Source organism: Equus przewalskii, chromosome 19 (genome assembly GCF_037783145.1).
Source record: "Equus przewalskii isolate Varuska chromosome 19, EquPr2, whole genome shotgun sequence".
NCBI lineage: Eukaryota > Metazoa > Chordata > Mammalia > Perissodactyla > Equidae > Equus > Equus przewalskii.
In genome coordinates, this window is record NC_091849.1 from 1,312,411 (window position 1) to 1,331,948 (window position 19,538).

The following is a 19,538-nucleotide window of genomic DNA, read 5'->3' on the forward strand; positions in this document are numbered from 1 at the left end:
CCACGCAGCGCTCACAGCACCTGTCATCAGAGATCCCAAAGTCCAACAGACTTTGCTTATGATGCCATTTTTCCTATTTATTAATAACTAAAAACCTCAATTTAAACAGGATAACAGAATTGCTCAGTATCTTCTCAAAACATCAAAAATAAAAGTGATTAAAAAGTAAGTAAATGGGGCTGGCCCGGTGGCGCAGCGGTTAAGTGCACACATTCCACTTTGGTGGCCCAGGGTTTGCTCGTTTGGATCCCAAGTATGAACATGGCACCGCTTGGCAAGCCATGCTATGGCAGGTGTCCCACGTATAAAGCAGAGGAAGATGGGCACAGATGTTAGCTCAGGGCCAGTCTTCCTCAGCAAAAAGAGGAGGATTGGCAGCAGATGTTATCTCAGGGCTGATCTTCCTCAGAAAAAAAACTAAGTAAACTACTTGACATTCCTGTTCTTTCCCCCTTAAAATGACAAAAAAAGGCACTTAATAGGTCATTTAAAAGAATCTTTGGGGACCAGCCCTGTGGCCGAATGGTTAAGTTTGTAAGCTCCACTTCTGCGGCCCACGGTTTCGCCGGTTCAGATCCTGGGCACGGACATGGCACCACTCATCAGGCCATGCTGAGGTGGCGTCCCACACAGCAGAGCCATAAGGATCGACAACTAGACTGGACAATTATGTACTGGGGGGCTTTGGGGAGAAGAAGAAGACTGTCAACAGATGTTAGCTCAGGTGTCAATCTTTAAAAAAAAAAAAAGAATCTTTTTTAACACCTACCATCTTTTAAATGATATCCAAGAGGTTAACTAGTTATAAGAACTGCACGTTAGTTATCTAAATAAGGGGCAATTCGCTACATAAAGAAATCATATGCTCAATATGGTTTAAAATAGTACCGCTGCAGATTTAATAGAATAAAACGTCAACAGGGGAATACAAAGCAGTTAGTGAGGCAGCACAGCGGGCCACAGACACTAACCAGCTGTGTATCCTGGAAGAGACGATAACCTTCCCAGAACTGCTGCTTTACATGCTCAAAAAAAGCACTTGGATAACTGACACGTTCATTTCCAGCTTTAAACTTCTACAATTCTACAAAGCCAGAAAAATTCCCCAAATACATTCTTTCCTATGGAGGCAGACTAGAGAAAAGCAAAGATCGGCTTTAAAACCAGACAAAGAGGAGTCCTACTGTGTGTGCTGACCAAGCAATGAAGTCTGAGACTCAGGTTCCTGACTCGTAATAATGGGTGTTGCACACTGTCCCCCACGGCAGCTGCAAGGATTGGAAACTACGTACACAGCGCATCCAGCACTGCACGTGGGTGTACTGCAGACCTCGGGAGCGGCAGCCATCAGTCTTAGTGCTCTCCACTCCACTGGTCCAGCCTCCTCTCCCCTTCCTCTTCCAACACGAACGTGCTGACATTCAACGTGCTGACACTGACATTCACTGACTGTGCTCCTGCATCACCAGAATACAGGTCTGAGTGTGGGCCCTCGTCCCCACCACAACTGCAAACACAGCAGCTTTCAGGCCAGAACCTCTTTCCATGCCTGGAAATTATTTTCAATGGTCACATAGCAATGACAGCCAAATGCATAAATATCATTCAAAAATATGCCCAGAGAAAATAAAGTTAAGATTTTTAAATCATAGCTTCTAATGTATATGCTTTGTCTCCAAATCCTGGTATAAATATGATTTATATATGTAATTTATTGACTACTCATTGTGTGCCAGGAGCTGTATTACAACCTTAAACGTCCTCCTGACTGTCTCTGCAATCACCCTGAGACACAGACTGTGTTCTCACGCCCGTCTCACAGATGAGGAGACTGAGAACTCCAGAGAGTCGTCCAAAGGGGCAGCCAGTCCCCTTATGCCATACTGCTTCCTTCTAAGACCGTCTTGTCGTACCTTGTGATGTCCATCACTTTTAATATTACTGGCTGTCTTTTCTAAGTATTCCCACTTTCTTTTTGAAACTAAAACCTTTCAGAACTTTACTGCTGAGCTGTGGCCCACTCTGTGGCACGAAGAATCTCCCACCAGTGTGTGTGTTGTACTCTAAACCCCACAGGGAGCCACCCCACCTTGTAGCCGGTGGGGGCCCACAGGGGCAACACCCACACCAACCCCAGGCTGGGGAAGCCCTTGTGGAACAGGAGGACTTGGTGACCAAGCAAAGAGGCTAGTTTTCCTTTCCCCACATTGGCAGGATTTTACTGCCCTTAGAGAGTGAATACTCCCAAATTCATTAGTACACAAAAGAATTTGTGGGTCCTACACTAGATACTTCTAAATTTCTGCTATTTTGTCCTCTCTTTCACCATTTCATCAATCTCCTAATTTCCCCCAAATTAGCTTTAAGAGTTAGGTGATGTACCCAGTACTAGACAGATATACATGATTGTCAAAACCTCTTGCAGGTTTACCTTATATAACGTTTTTGGTCATGTAAGGTCGATGGCGTCTCAAGCAATTTATCCAGAAGTAATTGTCTTAAAGCTTCAATCCGTGTTTCTACTTCAGCATAATCTATTTAAAAAGGCAAGAATATATAAGATTTACAAAATGGAAATTTAAAATCACATTGTGGAAAGCAGAAAAGTAGTTGCCTTGGCAGTCCAGGGGCTGACTGAGAAGAGGCACAAGGGAACTTCCTGGAGTGATCAAATAAAAAAAAGTTTTCTGAGCTCTTATGGATTTCATTTTCAAATTCTATAAGCCCTGTGCTATTTCTCCTAGTTGATAAGGCATTATCATAGGGCATATTAGGCTTTTCTTATTTTCTGTAACTCTGGCATTAGAGATGGTTTCCAAAGTGGCTTAAGTTTACTTTAAAGGAGGGTTAGAATTCATAAATATACTGGTCTTTCTGAAGAGGGAAGATTAAAATGTAGGTCTCCATCTCTATAAAATATCTGTAATTGATTCTTTCCAGTAAAAAATATTTTTTAAATAGCATGATGTGTTAATGAGCGGCAAAGAATGTCCAAGACTAAACGATCCTATACTTGCAGTCACTCATGTTCACTGCATCTTAGCAAGAAAAGCCGTAAGGTTGTTTTTGAAGTAACTGTTTGCATTTTAAAAAGCACCACATAAACAAAAACTAAAACTCAAGTAACATTCTTTGCTGAATACATTCCACATTCTTCCTGTAAAAGGAAAGTAGAAGATCTAAAAGCAATAAACAAATCTTACATTTCTTGAAAACTTGCACCTCCGTTTTCCCAAAGAGTGACTTGGCCTTTTCATAATCATTAATAACCACATCATAATCACCCTTTAAAATAAAAAAACATTTTGGAGACTGTCAGTAAAGTATAATGAAGACACTCGGTTAAGATAAAAACCATCTTAACAACTCTTTAAAATGTATGACGTCTATAAGCACAGGTACATAAATAGGCACTCTACCTTCTGAATATTCCTCTCAATGTTGAGAGGCAGGTTGAACAGAAACTTGAATCGCTGAAGCACATTGAGCGCATTTCTAGTGGAATCTGCCTTGTCCTTTCGACCTAACACTTCCTGAAATAACGTGTCCGCAGTATTACTTGCTCCTATTTTAAAAGAACAAAAAGAACATAGATAAAAACTGATTTTAATCAGAAAACACGTAACTGGGCAAAAGAAACAAAATGTTAGATTGCTATTGTAGCTTTACGTTAAAACTCAATAGACTTTTTTAAAACTTAACTATATTGGAGATCTTTTATGGTTTTTGCTAAATACAATTTCCATTTTGCTTCCTAAGTCTTTTCATATGTTAAGAATGGTATCCAATTAAATATAACCATATCCACCAGGCCCAAATAAATTCTCTAATGTGAACCTACATTTATTTTAGCCACTCTTCTAACTTTTATGACAATTCTGGGTCCTAAGGTTATTTCACTAATTCAGGTAATAGGTTAAAACACACACACATATATGCATACACACATACCCACTAGTTAAATTCCCTGGATTCAATATCTATATATGTGGTAATAAACAAAATAAGAAAAACATTTTTAGAAAAGTTGCTCCAAAGGAATATTTTAGAACTAAGCCTATTTCTTGGTAAAACTCTCTCTTTATGTAGCAGGCACAAAAAGTTACATAAGCATTTTAAAATGACAAACTTTAACATATCATTAATTAGTATTTCTTAAATCAGCTAATTCTTACAAAATTATACACAAACTGGACATTCTTTATATATATATATATATATATTTTTTTTTTTTTTTTTTTTTTTACCTAAAAGACCTCAAACTATATGAATCACAGTTATGAAGAGCTGCTTTATCTAAAGCAAAATTTACTATGTACAAAAATAGTTAAACTTTTTCAATTGTGAATTATTTTTAATTAGTAACCAGGAAAGGGAAAAAAAGGATAAACTGTTTTCCACTGTTTCATCGTCGCTCATAAAAAGTTTCCGCATTATCTGGTCTAGTGACTGCACTTGAAGCAAAGATGAAGAAATGACCTCAGTCTCACTGGGTGGCGCGCAGGCCAGGCCGAGTTCTCTGGGCCACACCGTGGGTGGCCTGGCCTGATTGTGCTAAAAGTCGTCTTTGTAACATAATTGTTTTATCTAAATAATGTTTAAATTCTGTTGAAATTTTAAAGGCCTGATATAAAAACTTTATTTTGTCAAGATAGCTGTTTTCACCACATGCTATTTAATGTGGAATACTAAATTTCTACTCTAAGACAAGAAAAAATACATTCCTTTCTTGCCACTAAACCACACAATGGTGGCTAAATAAATATTTGAAGTCTGATGAGAGTTAAAACTTTTTCTTCAAAGAAAATTATTTATCATTTAAAAATATAAATTTCATAAATTGAGGCTTCATCAATGAATAAATACATAAATGGGATTGAATATTTTTAAAAGGTTGATTACTTCTGTATGAGCTGTGGTTATTAAATCCCCAAGCACTTTTTTTTTTGTACAGTGAAGGAATCGCTGGCAAAAAGTATAAAAAGTTCACAATTAGATTTTTCTCATCTTATTTTGAAGGTAATAAAAAAATATCAATAATTTTAACTGCTCTACATAGTTTGAAAACAAGTACAGATAGAAAATCCATAGGCAGACGTTATAAACTCCAAAATTATAATCTATACAGAAATGTATGTACACATGGAGAATTTTAATTTTTGCACATAGAAAAATTATAAATTATGAAATTATAATTTTAATTTATAGATAATTTGTATCAATTATTATTCTGTTGTGAATTTTACTGCATTTACAATAAAATTCATAACTCTTTGATAACTGGATGATTATATCCAGTAACAAAATAAATGAAAGCAGTGAAACCAAGATTTATGCAGGCAGATGAAAATCAGCAGCAGCTCACAAAATGTCTTTATGCTCTAGGGCCATTAACAAGAAAATGAAACAACTCCTCAGGGGTGTTCACATTCGATGTGAAGTCACAAATGAGCCATCAGCCAAGTCTCCCAGTAACAATCCTTCCCGGGCACCGATCCATCCACACCCTCCCTCCAGCTTCTCACACTGAGAACATCACCTGAAAGCCTCGGGCCTGGGTCTGAACATCTAGTGTGTAACCAGAGAACAACACTAACTGGACCACGTGATCGCGAAAACCATGACTTTGGTTGCAGAACAAATCCTGACCTTCATCTACCAGCCCTGGGCAACCTCAATCTGAAACTTGGTCCTTTCCTCTCACCAGGAGACTGTCTCAGTGTCAGCTGACGGGACAGTGACTGCCATCGTCTCAGTTAAAGATGCACCCCGAGCACTGACAGTAATGCAGCTGCAATGATGTTGGCTCCGCCAGTGTAGCTGGGCCGACAGAGCAATAAAATTTTCCTCGGTCTACGATGGGACACGGATGGACCTTGAGGGCATTATGCTAAGTGAAATAAGTCAGCAGAGAAAGGCAAATACTGCATGGTCTCACTTATATATGGAATCTAAAAAAGCGGAACTGAAAGGTAGAGTAGAATGCTGGTTACAGAGGCTGAGGGTGGGAAGATGGGAGATGATGGTCAAAGGGACAAACTTCCAATAAGAAGATGAGCAAATTCTGGGGCTCTAATATACAGCATGGTGACGACAGTCAACCATACTGTATTAGATACTTGAAAGTCGCTAAGAGAGTAAATCTCAAATGTTCTCACCACACACACAACAAAGAAATTACGTGATGTGATGGAGGTATTAGCTAATGCTACGATGGCAATCACACTGCAGTATTTAACTGTAACAAACCAACACGTTGTACACCTTAAACTTAATGTTACATGTCACTTACATCTCAATAAAGCTGGAAAAAAAGATGGTGAGAAAAGGTCCTGTAGCCCTGCACAACGACAAACCAAACTCATGCCTGCCCACTGATCTTATATCCTTAACAACAATAGAAATTTTAATTGTGCCAGGAACTTCCATCATCTAGAAAAACTAGTCACATAATTTTAATGCTGGCATGATTTCAAGCATTTTATTCAAAGTAAATATTATGCTTTCTCTTATTTCAAAGTGACCTTATTGGTTCTTTTCATGGCACTGACACTTGAGACAGTCCATCACAGAAGTGATTTTTAACCTGTGCTCTCGGCTTGATGAGAGGATAGGGGATGGGGGGTAGGGGTGGAAGGAGTGGAGCCCTGCCACACATACATCACAACCTAATTTATTTTAGGAATAGGCAGGTTGAATGGTGGATTAGGAAAGGAAACATTAAAGTACCTGGAAATTTAAGGTAACTTTAAAATGTATACTTAAATTCAGATTCAAACCAGGACCACAAAAGACCTAACAACCTGCTATATCTGTCTGTTTCTCTTAACAGATTCCAGAAAATTCCTAGCTAGGCTGCCATCTATAAAATAAGGACACTGCATCAATAGTGCATTACCAACAGTTAACGCTCGTTTGCAGAGCTATGCCTGACCCTGGAATTCCAGAGCGCCACATACAGGACACAGAACAGCATCTGGGGTGAGAGAAGAGCGGCAGTCGGCTCACACCGCTTGCAAGAGCCGATTGTTCCCATCTCTTCTCACCTTCAGCTCAGTAATGTCAAGTTGGTAGCTTGAAATCAACCACGATGGGAGAATTTACACACTGGAAATGCTAATGTTAGGATTAGTTTTCTTTTTGTTTTTTTGGAAAACCAGTTGGTTAAACATTTACCAGCATACCACTGAGTAAAAGTCAGTTTCTTTTTCAAAAACTTGACTCTTACTGAGATTCCTTAGTGTTTGAAGCCCTTGGCTTTCTTCTTTTTTATTTGACACAGTAGTTGGGTGAAATCATTCAGTTCTGTTACTTCAACTACCATCTCTATGCTGCTGACTCCCAAATCTGTATCTCAAGATGTGTCTGTGAGCTTAGGACTAGTCTTGACATATATTTTCACCAGACATACAATAACGTTTTTTTATGAATTCACCCATCACAAAGAAGTCTTTTATTCTGAGTCATCCTAAATTCCTGTTTTCTTGGGGGAGAACATTCAATCAGCCCTCACTGTTTTACTAAAGGGATCCGATGAGAGCACTTTTCATGATATCCCAGCATCATCCTATGGGACCAACTTAGTCCCTGAGGATTTCCCTTTGAATGAACCCTGACAGCTGAGCTGAGGGCAAACATCAGCTTTTGGAGTCTTGGGCCCTCGGAACAGGACCTCAAGTCTAGACAGATGGTTGGTCAGGCTTCATCCTGAAGGACAGTGGAGAGAAGATCCCTGGGGAAACAATCAACTCTCAAATCCTCAGCTCATCTGCCTTTGGGAAGAGTCAGGGAAGCAGAATGAAGAATAAAGATGCCATGAAGGAACAAAAAACATTTTGGCATCTACGAGTCCCTCATGACTTAGAATTTTGGCTGGGGCTGGCCCAGTGACATAGTGGTTAAGTTCATGAACTTCGCTTCAGCGGCCTGGGGTTTGCAGGTTTGAATCCCAGGTGTGGACCCACACCACTCATCAAGCCATGCTGTGGCAGCATCCCACATACAAAATAGAGAAGACTGGTAGAGATGTTAGCTCAGGGCCAATCTTCCTCACCAAAAAAGATGAGTTTAGGGAAGCCTTTGTGGGTGGCAAAGAGACATACCAGACATATAGTATCAAGTACATACTCGATGCTAGGTGCTATTCCAAAACTTTATATTAATTCTTCTAAATTCTTAATTATTCTAAAAGCATGTATTAATTCTTAATTCATTTAAGCTTGTTTATGTCTCCATCAGACAGGGCTATTTTTATCCCCATTTTATAGTGCAGGCAACTGAAACACAGTGAGGATATTCAACTTGCTTAATGTGACACAACTAGGAAGTAGTGACAGCTAGAAAGGTATTCATGGGTACAACCCTCGGGAATCTCAACCTCAACATGTTATCTATAAATTAAACTGAACTTTTTCCTCTCTATTCCTCTCCTTACGTCCCAAACCTGCTCCTCCTTCTTCCATTTGAGGCCAGAAATCTGGAAGTCATCATTGACTACTTCCTTTTTCTTAGTTCCCACAACAAACCAGTGACCAAATACTGCCTTTTTCATCTCCTTAACATTTCTCATCTGCCACCATCCTACCTTCATCACCTCTGTTTTGGTTAAAAGTCCTCAGCCCTTCACTCTTACATTACAACTGTACTCTTCTATCTAGTTTCTCTTGTCTCTAGTCTAGCTCCCTTCTAATCCATTCCCTATACAGATGGCAGAATGTTCTTTAAAAAGTTCATAGTATCACTCCTTTATTTAAAATCCTTCAATGTCTCACCAATAGTTCTCAGGATGAAGCCAAATTCCACAATACTACATAGAAAGCTTGTCATGAGCAGACCCCCATCTACCTCGCAGCCTCACCCCTCACTTCTGCACACTCGCCATACGGGATCCTGTCCCTGGACTGCAGCCCACTCCACTCTGGAGTCGGTGCCTTCCTCCTCATGCTGTGTGCCCTGCCCGGCACACACCTCCATCCACTCAGCTGCCCTCCCGCCAACCTCTGCCTGCCTGGCTCCTTCCTACTCCTCCCCTTTAGAGGCTCTCACGACCCTCGCCTTCTATTCTCTCCACTCCACCTTTTGATTAGGTGCTCCTTGTGTGGGCTCCAGATGCACCTGAGGATTACTGCCAGCAGAGTATTATCACACCACAATTTAATCACCTGCTTATTTATCTGTATTTGCCATTAGATTATAAACTCTTAGAAGTAAAGCGCAAGTTTTATCTTCACATCCCTGGGACAGAACTAACATGTGCTCAGTAAATGCTTACAGAACAAGGACTAAAAATCAGCCTCTGAGTCAGTGCCCAGTATCCTTTCTACTTAGAGAGGCGTTAGAGTACATTACAAGCCTCACTTTGCACGGTGCGCAGAACCACACAAATGACCGTGCAAAGTGAAACCGAGCACACAATCTTAACTGATGGGAAAATTATAGCTGTTCTGTGATTTTTAAAAATTTTTGTTGAAATATTAAAAAATGCCCACATCCCCACCGTCAGCTACTTCTTCTATGACTCCATCACGTTAGGTCTGAATTTCACTTACACTCCTATCACTTTTTGTTTTCTGATGCACTTTCATCCTTGTAGATCCATCCTCTCCTTTGATTATCCACTTCTGTCAAGTGCCATGTCAGTTAGGAGGCCATACAACTACATGCTTTGCTGTCTGTGCATGAACTGATAACAGGTGTGCAACGATCAGTCACCAACAAACTCTGAAGGAAGAGATGTAGTTGGTCATGCCCATCTTGTGCATCTGTTACTTATGAAGTGATCTGTGCGCTGAAGAGCTAGTAGCCAAGTTTGTACTTTATGCAGTCATGGTGAACATACCCTGGCAACTGAAATCTGAACTGTGTTGTTGGGGTTAGTGTATTTAACTGCCCTGTGGTAAGTGAAATTCACGCATATCAAAACCTTGCGTGGCAAGGCATGTCTGTAGTCTAAAGCACAAATTTGGAGCCAGATTTCTAGATATAAATCCCAATTTTGCCACTTACTACTCATGTGACTTTAGGTAACTCATTTAATCTTTCTGGGCTTCAGGGGTGTTTTGTTTTTGTTTTTGTTTTTCGAGGAAGATTAGCCCTGAACTAACATCCAGTGCCAATCCTCCTCTTCTTGCTGAGGAAGACTGGCCCTAAGCTAACATCCATGCCCATCCTCCTCTATTTTATATGTGAGACGCCTGCCACAGCATGGCTTGATGAGTGGTCTGCAGGTCTGTGCCTGGGATCCGAACTGGTGAACCTCCAGCTGCTGAAGCAAAGCACATGAACTTAAATGCTACGCTACCAGGCTGGCCCCCTGGGCTTCAGTTTTTTCATCAATAAAATGGAGATAACAGAACAAACCTCACTGGGTCATTGTGAGGACTAACTATGCACAGGATATTTAGAGTAATACCTGACCCTTAGTGAGCAGGCAAGAGTTTCAGCTCTGACTCCCACCACTGCTGCTATAAATACCCCTACTAGACTGTCTATACCTGCACTGTCCAACACACTAGCTACGAGCCACAGGGGCCATTGCAATTTAAAGTTAATTAGTTAAGAGACTTGATTCCAAGATGGCGCCGTGAGTAGTCCTCTTTGTCTCTCGCCCTTCGAGTCTACAATTATTTGGACACTTATCGCTTGACAAAGGATATCCAGACAGCATCTCAGGACGTCTGAGACACCCACGCGACTATACATCGGAAGGCGGACGGACTTTCCTCCGGGAGGATGTGGAAATAGGTGAAAACTCTCCGACCCCGACGGGCAGCCTAGTACCCGCAAGCGGCTTTCTTCCAACGGACGCCCCCAGAGGATCCACACACATCTAGGGCAGGAGCGAGAACACAACAGAGGAGCGACGGTGGAAACAGGTGACCAGAACCCTACTTAAACCCCCTGCAATTACTCCTAAACGCAGAGGGAAACTTTGGAGTTGCACACCTGAGCCCGCGGGGAGAGTCTCTCCCCGCCATTGGCGGGGAGACCCAGCCTGGTGCTCGGGGCGCCCGGAGGGTCCCAGAGAGACGCCCGCCCCGGGGGACTAGGGATTGCCGGAGATCTCGGAGAGGACCGGGGCGGGGGAACTTTCAAAGGCGGGTCCGGCGACCCGGTGGGGAAGCGCCGGAGCTCCGCCAGGCAGCAGACAAAACTCTCTGTCTGCCGGTAGCAGAGGGGCCACGCTGAGCACTCAGGGCTCCCGGCAGAGGCCCGGAGAGAAGCCCAGAGGGCGGGGCGACCCCCAGCTGCCGTTGCCCGCCCCGGGGGACTAGGGATTGCCGGAGATCTCGGAGAGGACCGGGGCGGGGGAACTTTCAAAGGCGGGTCCGGCGACCCGGAGGGGAAGCGCCGGAGCTCCGCCAGGCAGCAGACAAAACTCTCTGTCTGCCATTAGCAGAGGGGCCACGCCCAGCATTCAGGGCTCCCGGCAGAGGCTCGGACAGAAGCCCAGAGGGCGGGGCGTCCCCCAGCTGCTGTTGCCCGCCCCGTGGGACTAGGGATTGCCGGAGATCTCGGAGAGGACCGGGGCGGGGGAACTTTCAAAGGCGGGTCCGGCGACCCGGAGGGGAAGCGCCGGAGCTCCGCCAGGCAGCAGACAAAACTCTCTGTCTGCCGGTAGCAGAGGGGCCACGCTGAGCATTCAGAGCTCCCGGCAGAGGCCCGGAGAGAAGCCCAGAGGACGGGGCGACCCCCAGCTGCCGTTGCCCACCCGGTGAGGCTAGGGATTGCCGGAGATCTCGGAGAGGACTGGGGCTGGAGAGAGTTCCAGAGACCCAGCTTAGTAGCCTAGGGGGAAACCCTACAGGCTCACAGAAGCCTTAGGGAAAGCCTCTGCACAGCACCAGTAGAAGGCACCCAGCCGCCAGCCACAAGGCTGGAAGACCCCAGGGCAAAAGCAGCATAGCTAGGTGTACTAACCACAGACTGTAGAAGATGCCAATAGCTCTCCTGCGACCCATAGAGGACAAGTGAGATTTGGTGGGTGCCGACAGCAACGGAGCGACAAATATAAGTGATCCCACCCCTGGCCGCTGGAAAAGCCCATAACACTGTTGCAGACCCCAAGGAGAGAGCGCATCTAGGTGGGCAACAACAGTAGGCCCCTGCAGCCTGAAGCCCCCCGTGACGGCCCCCACGGCAGAGGAGGGAATCCAAAGGGCCACTGTGGCTACGAAGAGGGGCCCAGGCCCAGTTAGCAACTACGGACAGGGTTCCTGGTTGGTGAAGTATAAACAGCTGCTCCCCCCACCGCAGCAGCTGAAACAAGTGAAAGGAGCAACTAAACTCTATCTCCATGCAGAGGCACAAATCAACATCATCAAGCAATATGAAAAAATACATTAAATCTCCAGAACAGAAAGAAAGTAACAAATACACAGAAAACAATCCCAAAGAAAATGAGATATATAACCTAAATGATGATGACTTCAAAACAGCCATCATTAAAATACTCACTGAGTTAAGAGAGAATTCTGACCGACAACTCAACGAGTTCAGGAGCTATGTCACAAAAGAGTTTGATACGATAAAGAAGAACCAAACAGAAATATCGGAAATGAAGAACACAATAGAGGAGATTAAGAAAAATCTAGATGCTCTGAACAGTAGGGCCGATAATATGGAGGAAAGAATTAGCAATTTGGAAGATGGCAATATAGAATTGTTGCAGGCAGAGGAGGAGAGAGAAGCAAGACTTAAAAGAAATGAAGAAACTCTCCGAGAATTATCAGACACAATTAGGAGATGCAACGTAAGGATTATAGGTATACCAGAGGGAGAAGAGAAGGAGAAAGGGGCAGAAAACCTATTCAAAGAAATAATGGCTGAGAACTTCCCAAATCTGGTGAGGGAGATGGATCTTCAGGTGACAGAAGCCAATAGATCTCCAAACTTTATCAATGCAAGAAGACCAACTCCACGGCATATAGTAGTGAAGCTACCAAAAGTCAACGACAAGGAGAAAATATTAAGGACAGCCAGGCAAAAGAAACTAACCTACAAAGGAACCCCCATCAGGCTATCAGCAGATTTCTCAGCAGAAACTTTACAGGCTAGAAGAGAGTGGAATGATACATTCAAAAATCTGAAGGACAAAAACCTACAGCCGAGAATTCTCTACCCAGCGAAAATATCCTTCAAATACGATGGAGAAATAAAAACTTTCCCAGATAAACAAAAATTAAGGGAGTTCATTGCCACAAAACCTCCTCTTCAGGAAATCCTCAGGAAAACCCTCATTCCTGAAAAATCCAAAAAAGGAAAGGGGCTACAAAACCAAGAGCAGAGGAGATAAGTAGAAGGACAACAACAGAGAGTAGCAGCTCTACATCAGAACAGATTAAACCATGGGACGAGAAACAAAGGAAACTGAAGAAAACCGGAAAACAAGACACAAAATGGTAGTGGTAGGCCCCCACGTCTCAATAGTCACTCCAAATGTAAATGGATTGAACTCCCCAATCAAAAGACACAGAGTGGCAGGATGGATCAAAGAACAAGATCCAACAATATGCTGCCTCCAGGAAACACACCTCAGCCCCAAAGACAAACACAGACTCAGAGTGAAGGGATGGAGAACAATACTCCAAGCTAATAATGAACAAAAGAAAGCAGGTGTCGCTATACTAATATCAGACAAAGTAGATTTCAAAGCAAAACAGATAAAGAAAGACAAAGAGGGACAGTATATAATGATAAAAGGGACTCTCCACCAAGAAGACATAACACTTATAAATATATACGCACCCAACACAGGAGCACCAAAATTTGTAAAGCAACTCTTAATAGAACTAAAAGAAGACATCAACAACAATACAATAATAGTAGGGGACCTCAACACACCATTAACACCAATGGACAGAACATCCAGACAGAAAATCAACAAGGAAATAATAGAATTAAATGAAAAATTAGACCAGATGGACTTAATAGATATATATAGAACACTTCATCCAAAAACAGCAGGTTACACATTCTTCTCAAGTGCACATGGAACATTCTCAAGGATTGACCATATTTTGGGAACCAAAGCAAACATCAATAAATACAAGAGAGTTGAAATAATATCAAGCATCTTTTCTGATCATAACGCTATTAAACTAGAAATCAACTACAAGAAAAAAGCAGAGAAAGGTGCAAAAATGTGGAGACTAAACAACACGCTTCTCAACAAACAATGGATCATTGAAGAAATTAAAGAAGAAATCAAATATTATCTGGAGACAAATGAAAATGAGAACACGACATACCAAATCATTTGGGATGCAGCAAAAGCAGTCCTAAGAGGGAAATTCATCGCAATACAGGCTCACCTCACTAAACAAGAAAAAGCTCACGTAAGCAACCTCAAACGACACCTAACAGAACTAGAAAAAGAAGAACAAACAAGGCCCAGAGTCAGTAGAAGGAGGGAAATAATAAAAATAAGAGCAGAAATAAACGATATTGAAACAAAAAAGACAATAGAAAGGATCAATGAAACAAAGAGTTGGTTCTTCGAAAGAATTAACAAAATTGACAAACCCCTAGCCAGACTCACCAAGAAAAGAAGAGAGAAATCGCAAATTAATAAAATCAGGAATGACAGAGGAGAAATCACAACAGATACCAATGAAATACAAGAGATCATAAGAGAATACTATGAAAAACTATATGCCAACAAATTGAACAACCTGGAAGAAATGGACAAATTCCTAGACTCCTACAATCTCCCCAAACTGAATCAGGAAGAAATGGAGAATCTGAATAGACCAATCACAAGTAAGGAAATAGAAACGGTAATCAAAAACCTCCCCAAAAATAAGAGTCCAGGACCAGATGGCTTCTCTGGAGAATTCTACCAAACATTCAAAGAAGACTTAATACCTATTCTCCTCAAACTGTTCCAGAAAATTGAGAAAGATGGAGAACTCCCTAACACATTCTATGAAGCCAACATCACTCTGATCCCCAAACCTGACAAGGACAACACAAAGAAGGAGAACTACAGGCCGATATCACTGATGAACATAGATGCAAAAATCCTCAACAAAATTTTGGCTAACCGATTACAACAATACATCAAAAAGATTATACACCATGATCAAGTGGGATTTATACCAGGGACACAGGGATGGTTCAACATCCGCAAGTCAATCAACGTGATACACTACATCAACAAAATGAAAACCAAAAACCACATGATCATCTCAATAGATGCAGAGAAAGCATTCGACAAGATCCAACACCCATTTATGATAAAAACCCTCAGTAAAATGGGTATAGAAGGAAAGTACCTCAACATAATAAAGGCCATATATGATAGACCCACAGCCAACATCATACTCAATGGACAAAAGCTGAAAGCCATCCCTCTGAGGACAGGAACAAGACAAGGGTGCCCACTTTCACCACTCCTATTCAACATAGTTCTGGAGGTGCTGGCCAGAGCAATTCGGCAGGAAAAAGAAATAAAAGGAATCCAAATAGGTAACGAAGAAGTAAAACTGTCGTTGTTTGCAGACGACATGATCTTATACATAGAAAACCCCAAAGAATCCACAGAAAAACTATTAGAAATAATCAACAACTACAGCAAAGTAGCAGGGTATAAAATTAACGTGCATAAATCAGTAGCATTTCTATACACTAACAATAAACTAACAGAAAAAGAACTCAAGAACTCTATCCCATTCACAATCGCAACGAAAAGAATAAAATACCTTGGGATAAACTTAACCAAGGAAGTGAAGGATCTATACAATGAAAACTACAAGACTTTCTTGAAAGAAATAGGCGATGACATAAAGAGATGGAAAAACATTCCTTGCACATGGATTGGAAGAATAAACATAGTTAAAATGTCCATACTACCTAAAGCAATATACAGGTTCAATGCTATCCCAATCAGAATCCCAAGAACATTCTTCACAGAAATTGAACAAACAATCCTAAAATTCATATGGGGCAACAAAAGACCGCGAATTGCTAAAGCAATCCTGAGCAAGAAAAACAAAGCCGGCGGAATCACAATCCCCGATTTCAAAACATACTACAAAGCTACAGTGATCAAAACAGCATGGTACTGGTACAAAAACAGGTCCACAGATCAATGGAACAGAATTGAAAGCCCAGAGATAAAACCACACATCTATGGACAGCTAATCTTCGACAAAGGAGCAGAGGGCCTACAATGGAGAAAAGAAAGTCTCTTCAACAAATGGTGCTGGGAAAACTGGACAGCCACATGCAAAAGATTGAAAATTGACCATTCTTTTTCACCACACACCAAAATAAACTCAAAATGGATCAAAGACCTAAAGATTAGGCCTGAGACAATAAGTCTTTTGGAAGAGAATATAGGCAGTACACTCTTTGACATCAGTTTCAAAAGAATCTTTTCGGACACTGTAACTCCTCATTTGAGGGAAACAATAGAAAGAATAAACAAATGGGACTTCATCAGACTAAAGAGCTTCTTTAAGGCAAGGGAAAACAGGATTGAAACAAAAAAACAGCTCACTAATTGGGAAAAAATATTTACAAGCCACTTATCCGACAAAGGGTTAATCTCCATAATATACAAAGAACTCACACTGCTTAACAACAAAAAAACAAACAACCCGATCAAAAAATGGGCAGAGGACATGAACAGACATTTCTCAAAAGAAGATATGAATATGGCCAATAGACACATGAAAAGATGTTCATCATCGCTAATCATCAGGGAAATGCAAATCAAAACTACACTAAGATATCACCTTACCCCCGTTAGATTGGCAAAAACATCCAAAACCAAGAACGACAAATGTTGGAGAGGGTGTGGAGAAAGAGGAACCCTCATACACTGTTGGTGGGAATGCAAACTGGTACAGCCACTATGGAAAACAGTATGGAGATTTCTCAAAAAGTTAAAAATAGAAATACCCTATGACCCAGCCATCCCATTACTGGGTATCTATCCTAAGAACCTGATATCAGATATCTCAAGAGTCCGTTGCACCCCTATGTTCATCGCAGCATTATTTACAATAGCCAAGACGTGGAACCAGCCTACATGCCCAGAAACTGATGATTGGATAAAGAAGATGTGGTATATATACACAATGGAATACTACTCAGCCATAAAAAAAGACGAAATTGGCCCATTCACAACAATGTGGATGGACCTCGAGGGCATTATGTTAAGCGAAATAAGTCAGTCAGAGAAAGACGAACTCTATATGACTCCACTCATAGGTGGAAATTAGCATATTGATAAGGAGATCTGATCGGTGGTTACCAGGGAAAAGGGGGGGTGGGGGGAGGGTACGGAGGGGGAAGTGGTGTACCCACAACATGACTAACAAAAATGTACAACTGAAATCTCACAAGGTTGTAATCTATCATAACATTAATAAAAAAAAAAAAAAAAAATAAAGTTAATTAGTTAAAGTTAGTAACAATTAAGAAGTCAATTCCTCAGCAACACCAGCCACATGTTAAGTGCTCAAAAGCTACACTTCCACCACCACAGAAGTTTATCAGACAGTATTATTCCATACTCTTGGAATAGGGAAGAAGATAAAAATGGATAAGTGAATTTGATATGAATTATTAGTCATCATTGGCTTGAAATCACACAGGAATTAAGTTCAAAGGCAAATATAAGAAACATATGTCAGTGAAAACAAGAAAGAATTTCAATGAAAGGCTTCAACACTGATAAATTCTGAATAAAACAGACTAAGTCTCTTAAAGTCAACATAAACTCTTATTTAAAATAATGCAAGAAAAAGGCATATAAATTAGTACGTAATTATCCATAAGATTAAAACATTAATAATAATCTAAGCAAACTAAACTATATTCATACTCACCTATTCCTTCCTTTATTTACAAAAGAAAAGAAATTAAATTTTTCATAATACTTCAGTAATTATTTTTTCTGATGTCCCAGTTCCACAGCTTCTGGAGTCTCGGGTAATCGACACACTGGTCTGGACAGAGGACACGCTCACGGGGCGGGAGCCATATTTCTTCCAGCTTTGTACCCCACACTGGACTGAGCACAGTGCTTCTACACAACCAGTCTTAAATAAATGCTGGTCAAGTTGACCAAATTAGCAAAACTTTACTCCAAGACAATAAACATCAAGCTGACCAAAAATATTTCTAGAAAAGACGGGAATGTTATAAAGGAATATATTTTAAGGGAAATTTTTACAGCAGAAAATCCTGAAGGAGAGTCTCCTGAAGAAGTGACCACGTATGTTAAGCCCAACTTTATCCAAAAAGCGCAAACTTCAGTAGAATGTTAATACGACACATTTCCAGGAAGTCCGTGGTTATAAAGGAAGAGAAGCAAAATAATTTCCCTTACAATTTTTATACCACAAGTCCCAAAGGAGGATTTCCTATAGTACTCCCTTAAGAGAAAAAAGTTATAATACATGATGCTAAGCTTAACACATGAAATGGACCTTAATTTAAAAGTTATAATACATGATGCTAAGCTTAACACATGAAATGGACCTTAATTTTTTCCAAAGCTTAACAAATATCTATTTTTTTTTACTGATACAATAATATACTTATTACGTCAGCTTGTTCTTACAAGTCACCTTTCAAAAGTTACAGAAATAATCTCATTTTTTTAAACAGATATCATGGTTTGATGACAATTTATCCAGTGAAAATAACATCCCTGAGTAGAAAATATCCTTCCAAGACTTTAAAATGTCTGACTATGCTAATATAGAAATAGCTTCAGTAAGTATTTATTTGGGTTGAATTCAGAATATATTCATTTCAACAAAGCTGGTGACTTGGTTGTCGGACAAAAACAAGGCAAAATCTCAAGGCAAAATAATAATAACCAGAGGGGAAAATATTTTGCTATTAAACTCATAAATTTAGGATGAAATTCAAGAACACAAATTCTACTACCAAGGAAAGCCTATATCACATTAAAGCTTCTTTCTAAAAAATACTTTCTTATCAGAGATCCCTAGGTTAAGGAACAGATATTTACAAAACGGCTCAGGAAGTTCTGCTTACAGGACTAAAGTAAGCTACAAGTCTAAAACTCACTTGATATCACAGTCCTGCCTTCATAGCATCACTAAAGATCTGCGTGAGGGTTCCGGACTGTTCAGTTATTCTTAAGCCTACTTGGTGGGGAAATCATGCTATACTTATATTTAAAAACAAGGAGTTCTCCTGGGCATTACTGTTCCATGTCAAATGTTTATCGTCTGCATAAAAGAGGATAACTTATTTTTAAACCAGTAATACTATAATAGGGATTGATTCATCTGATAAGTTTCTTCCAAATCAGTAGGATAAGTAGCCGGGAGCTAGGATATTAGGAAAAAGATATTTGGGGAGACAGGCAGGACGCAAAACTTTGCATATATCAGTTTCTCTCTGCCTACAAATTTTACAAAATTTCTCAGAGTTAGAAACACTCTTAAATATGCAGTTGCCTTAAAAGGTTTTTGGAAGAAGGGAGGTATAAATAAACAAATGACACCTAAATATCTGCCATTCTGGTAGCTGATGTTATTTGCCTTGACACT

At 40.8% G+C, this 19,538-nt stretch overlaps 1 protein-coding gene across 37 annotated transcripts in view; it reads right to left on the reverse strand.

Moving 5' to 3' along the window:
• EXOC2 (exocyst complex component 2) overlaps positions 1-19,538 on the reverse strand; it is a 212,947-nt gene that overhangs the window by 107,661 nt on the left and 85,748 nt on the right. For all 37 annotated transcript variants that reach the window (XM_070583938.1, XM_070583949.1, XM_070583937.1 and 34 more), the window contains 3 exons: positions 3,420-3,565; positions 3,204-3,285; positions 2,432-2,534 (listed from right to left, as the gene is read on the reverse strand). In XM_070583938.1, the coding sequence (XP_070440039.1) occupies positions 2,432-2,534; positions 3,204-3,285; positions 3,420-3,565 (331 nt within the window). The remainder of the gene's footprint in view (positions 1-2,431; positions 2,535-3,203; positions 3,286-3,419; positions 3,566-19,538) is intronic.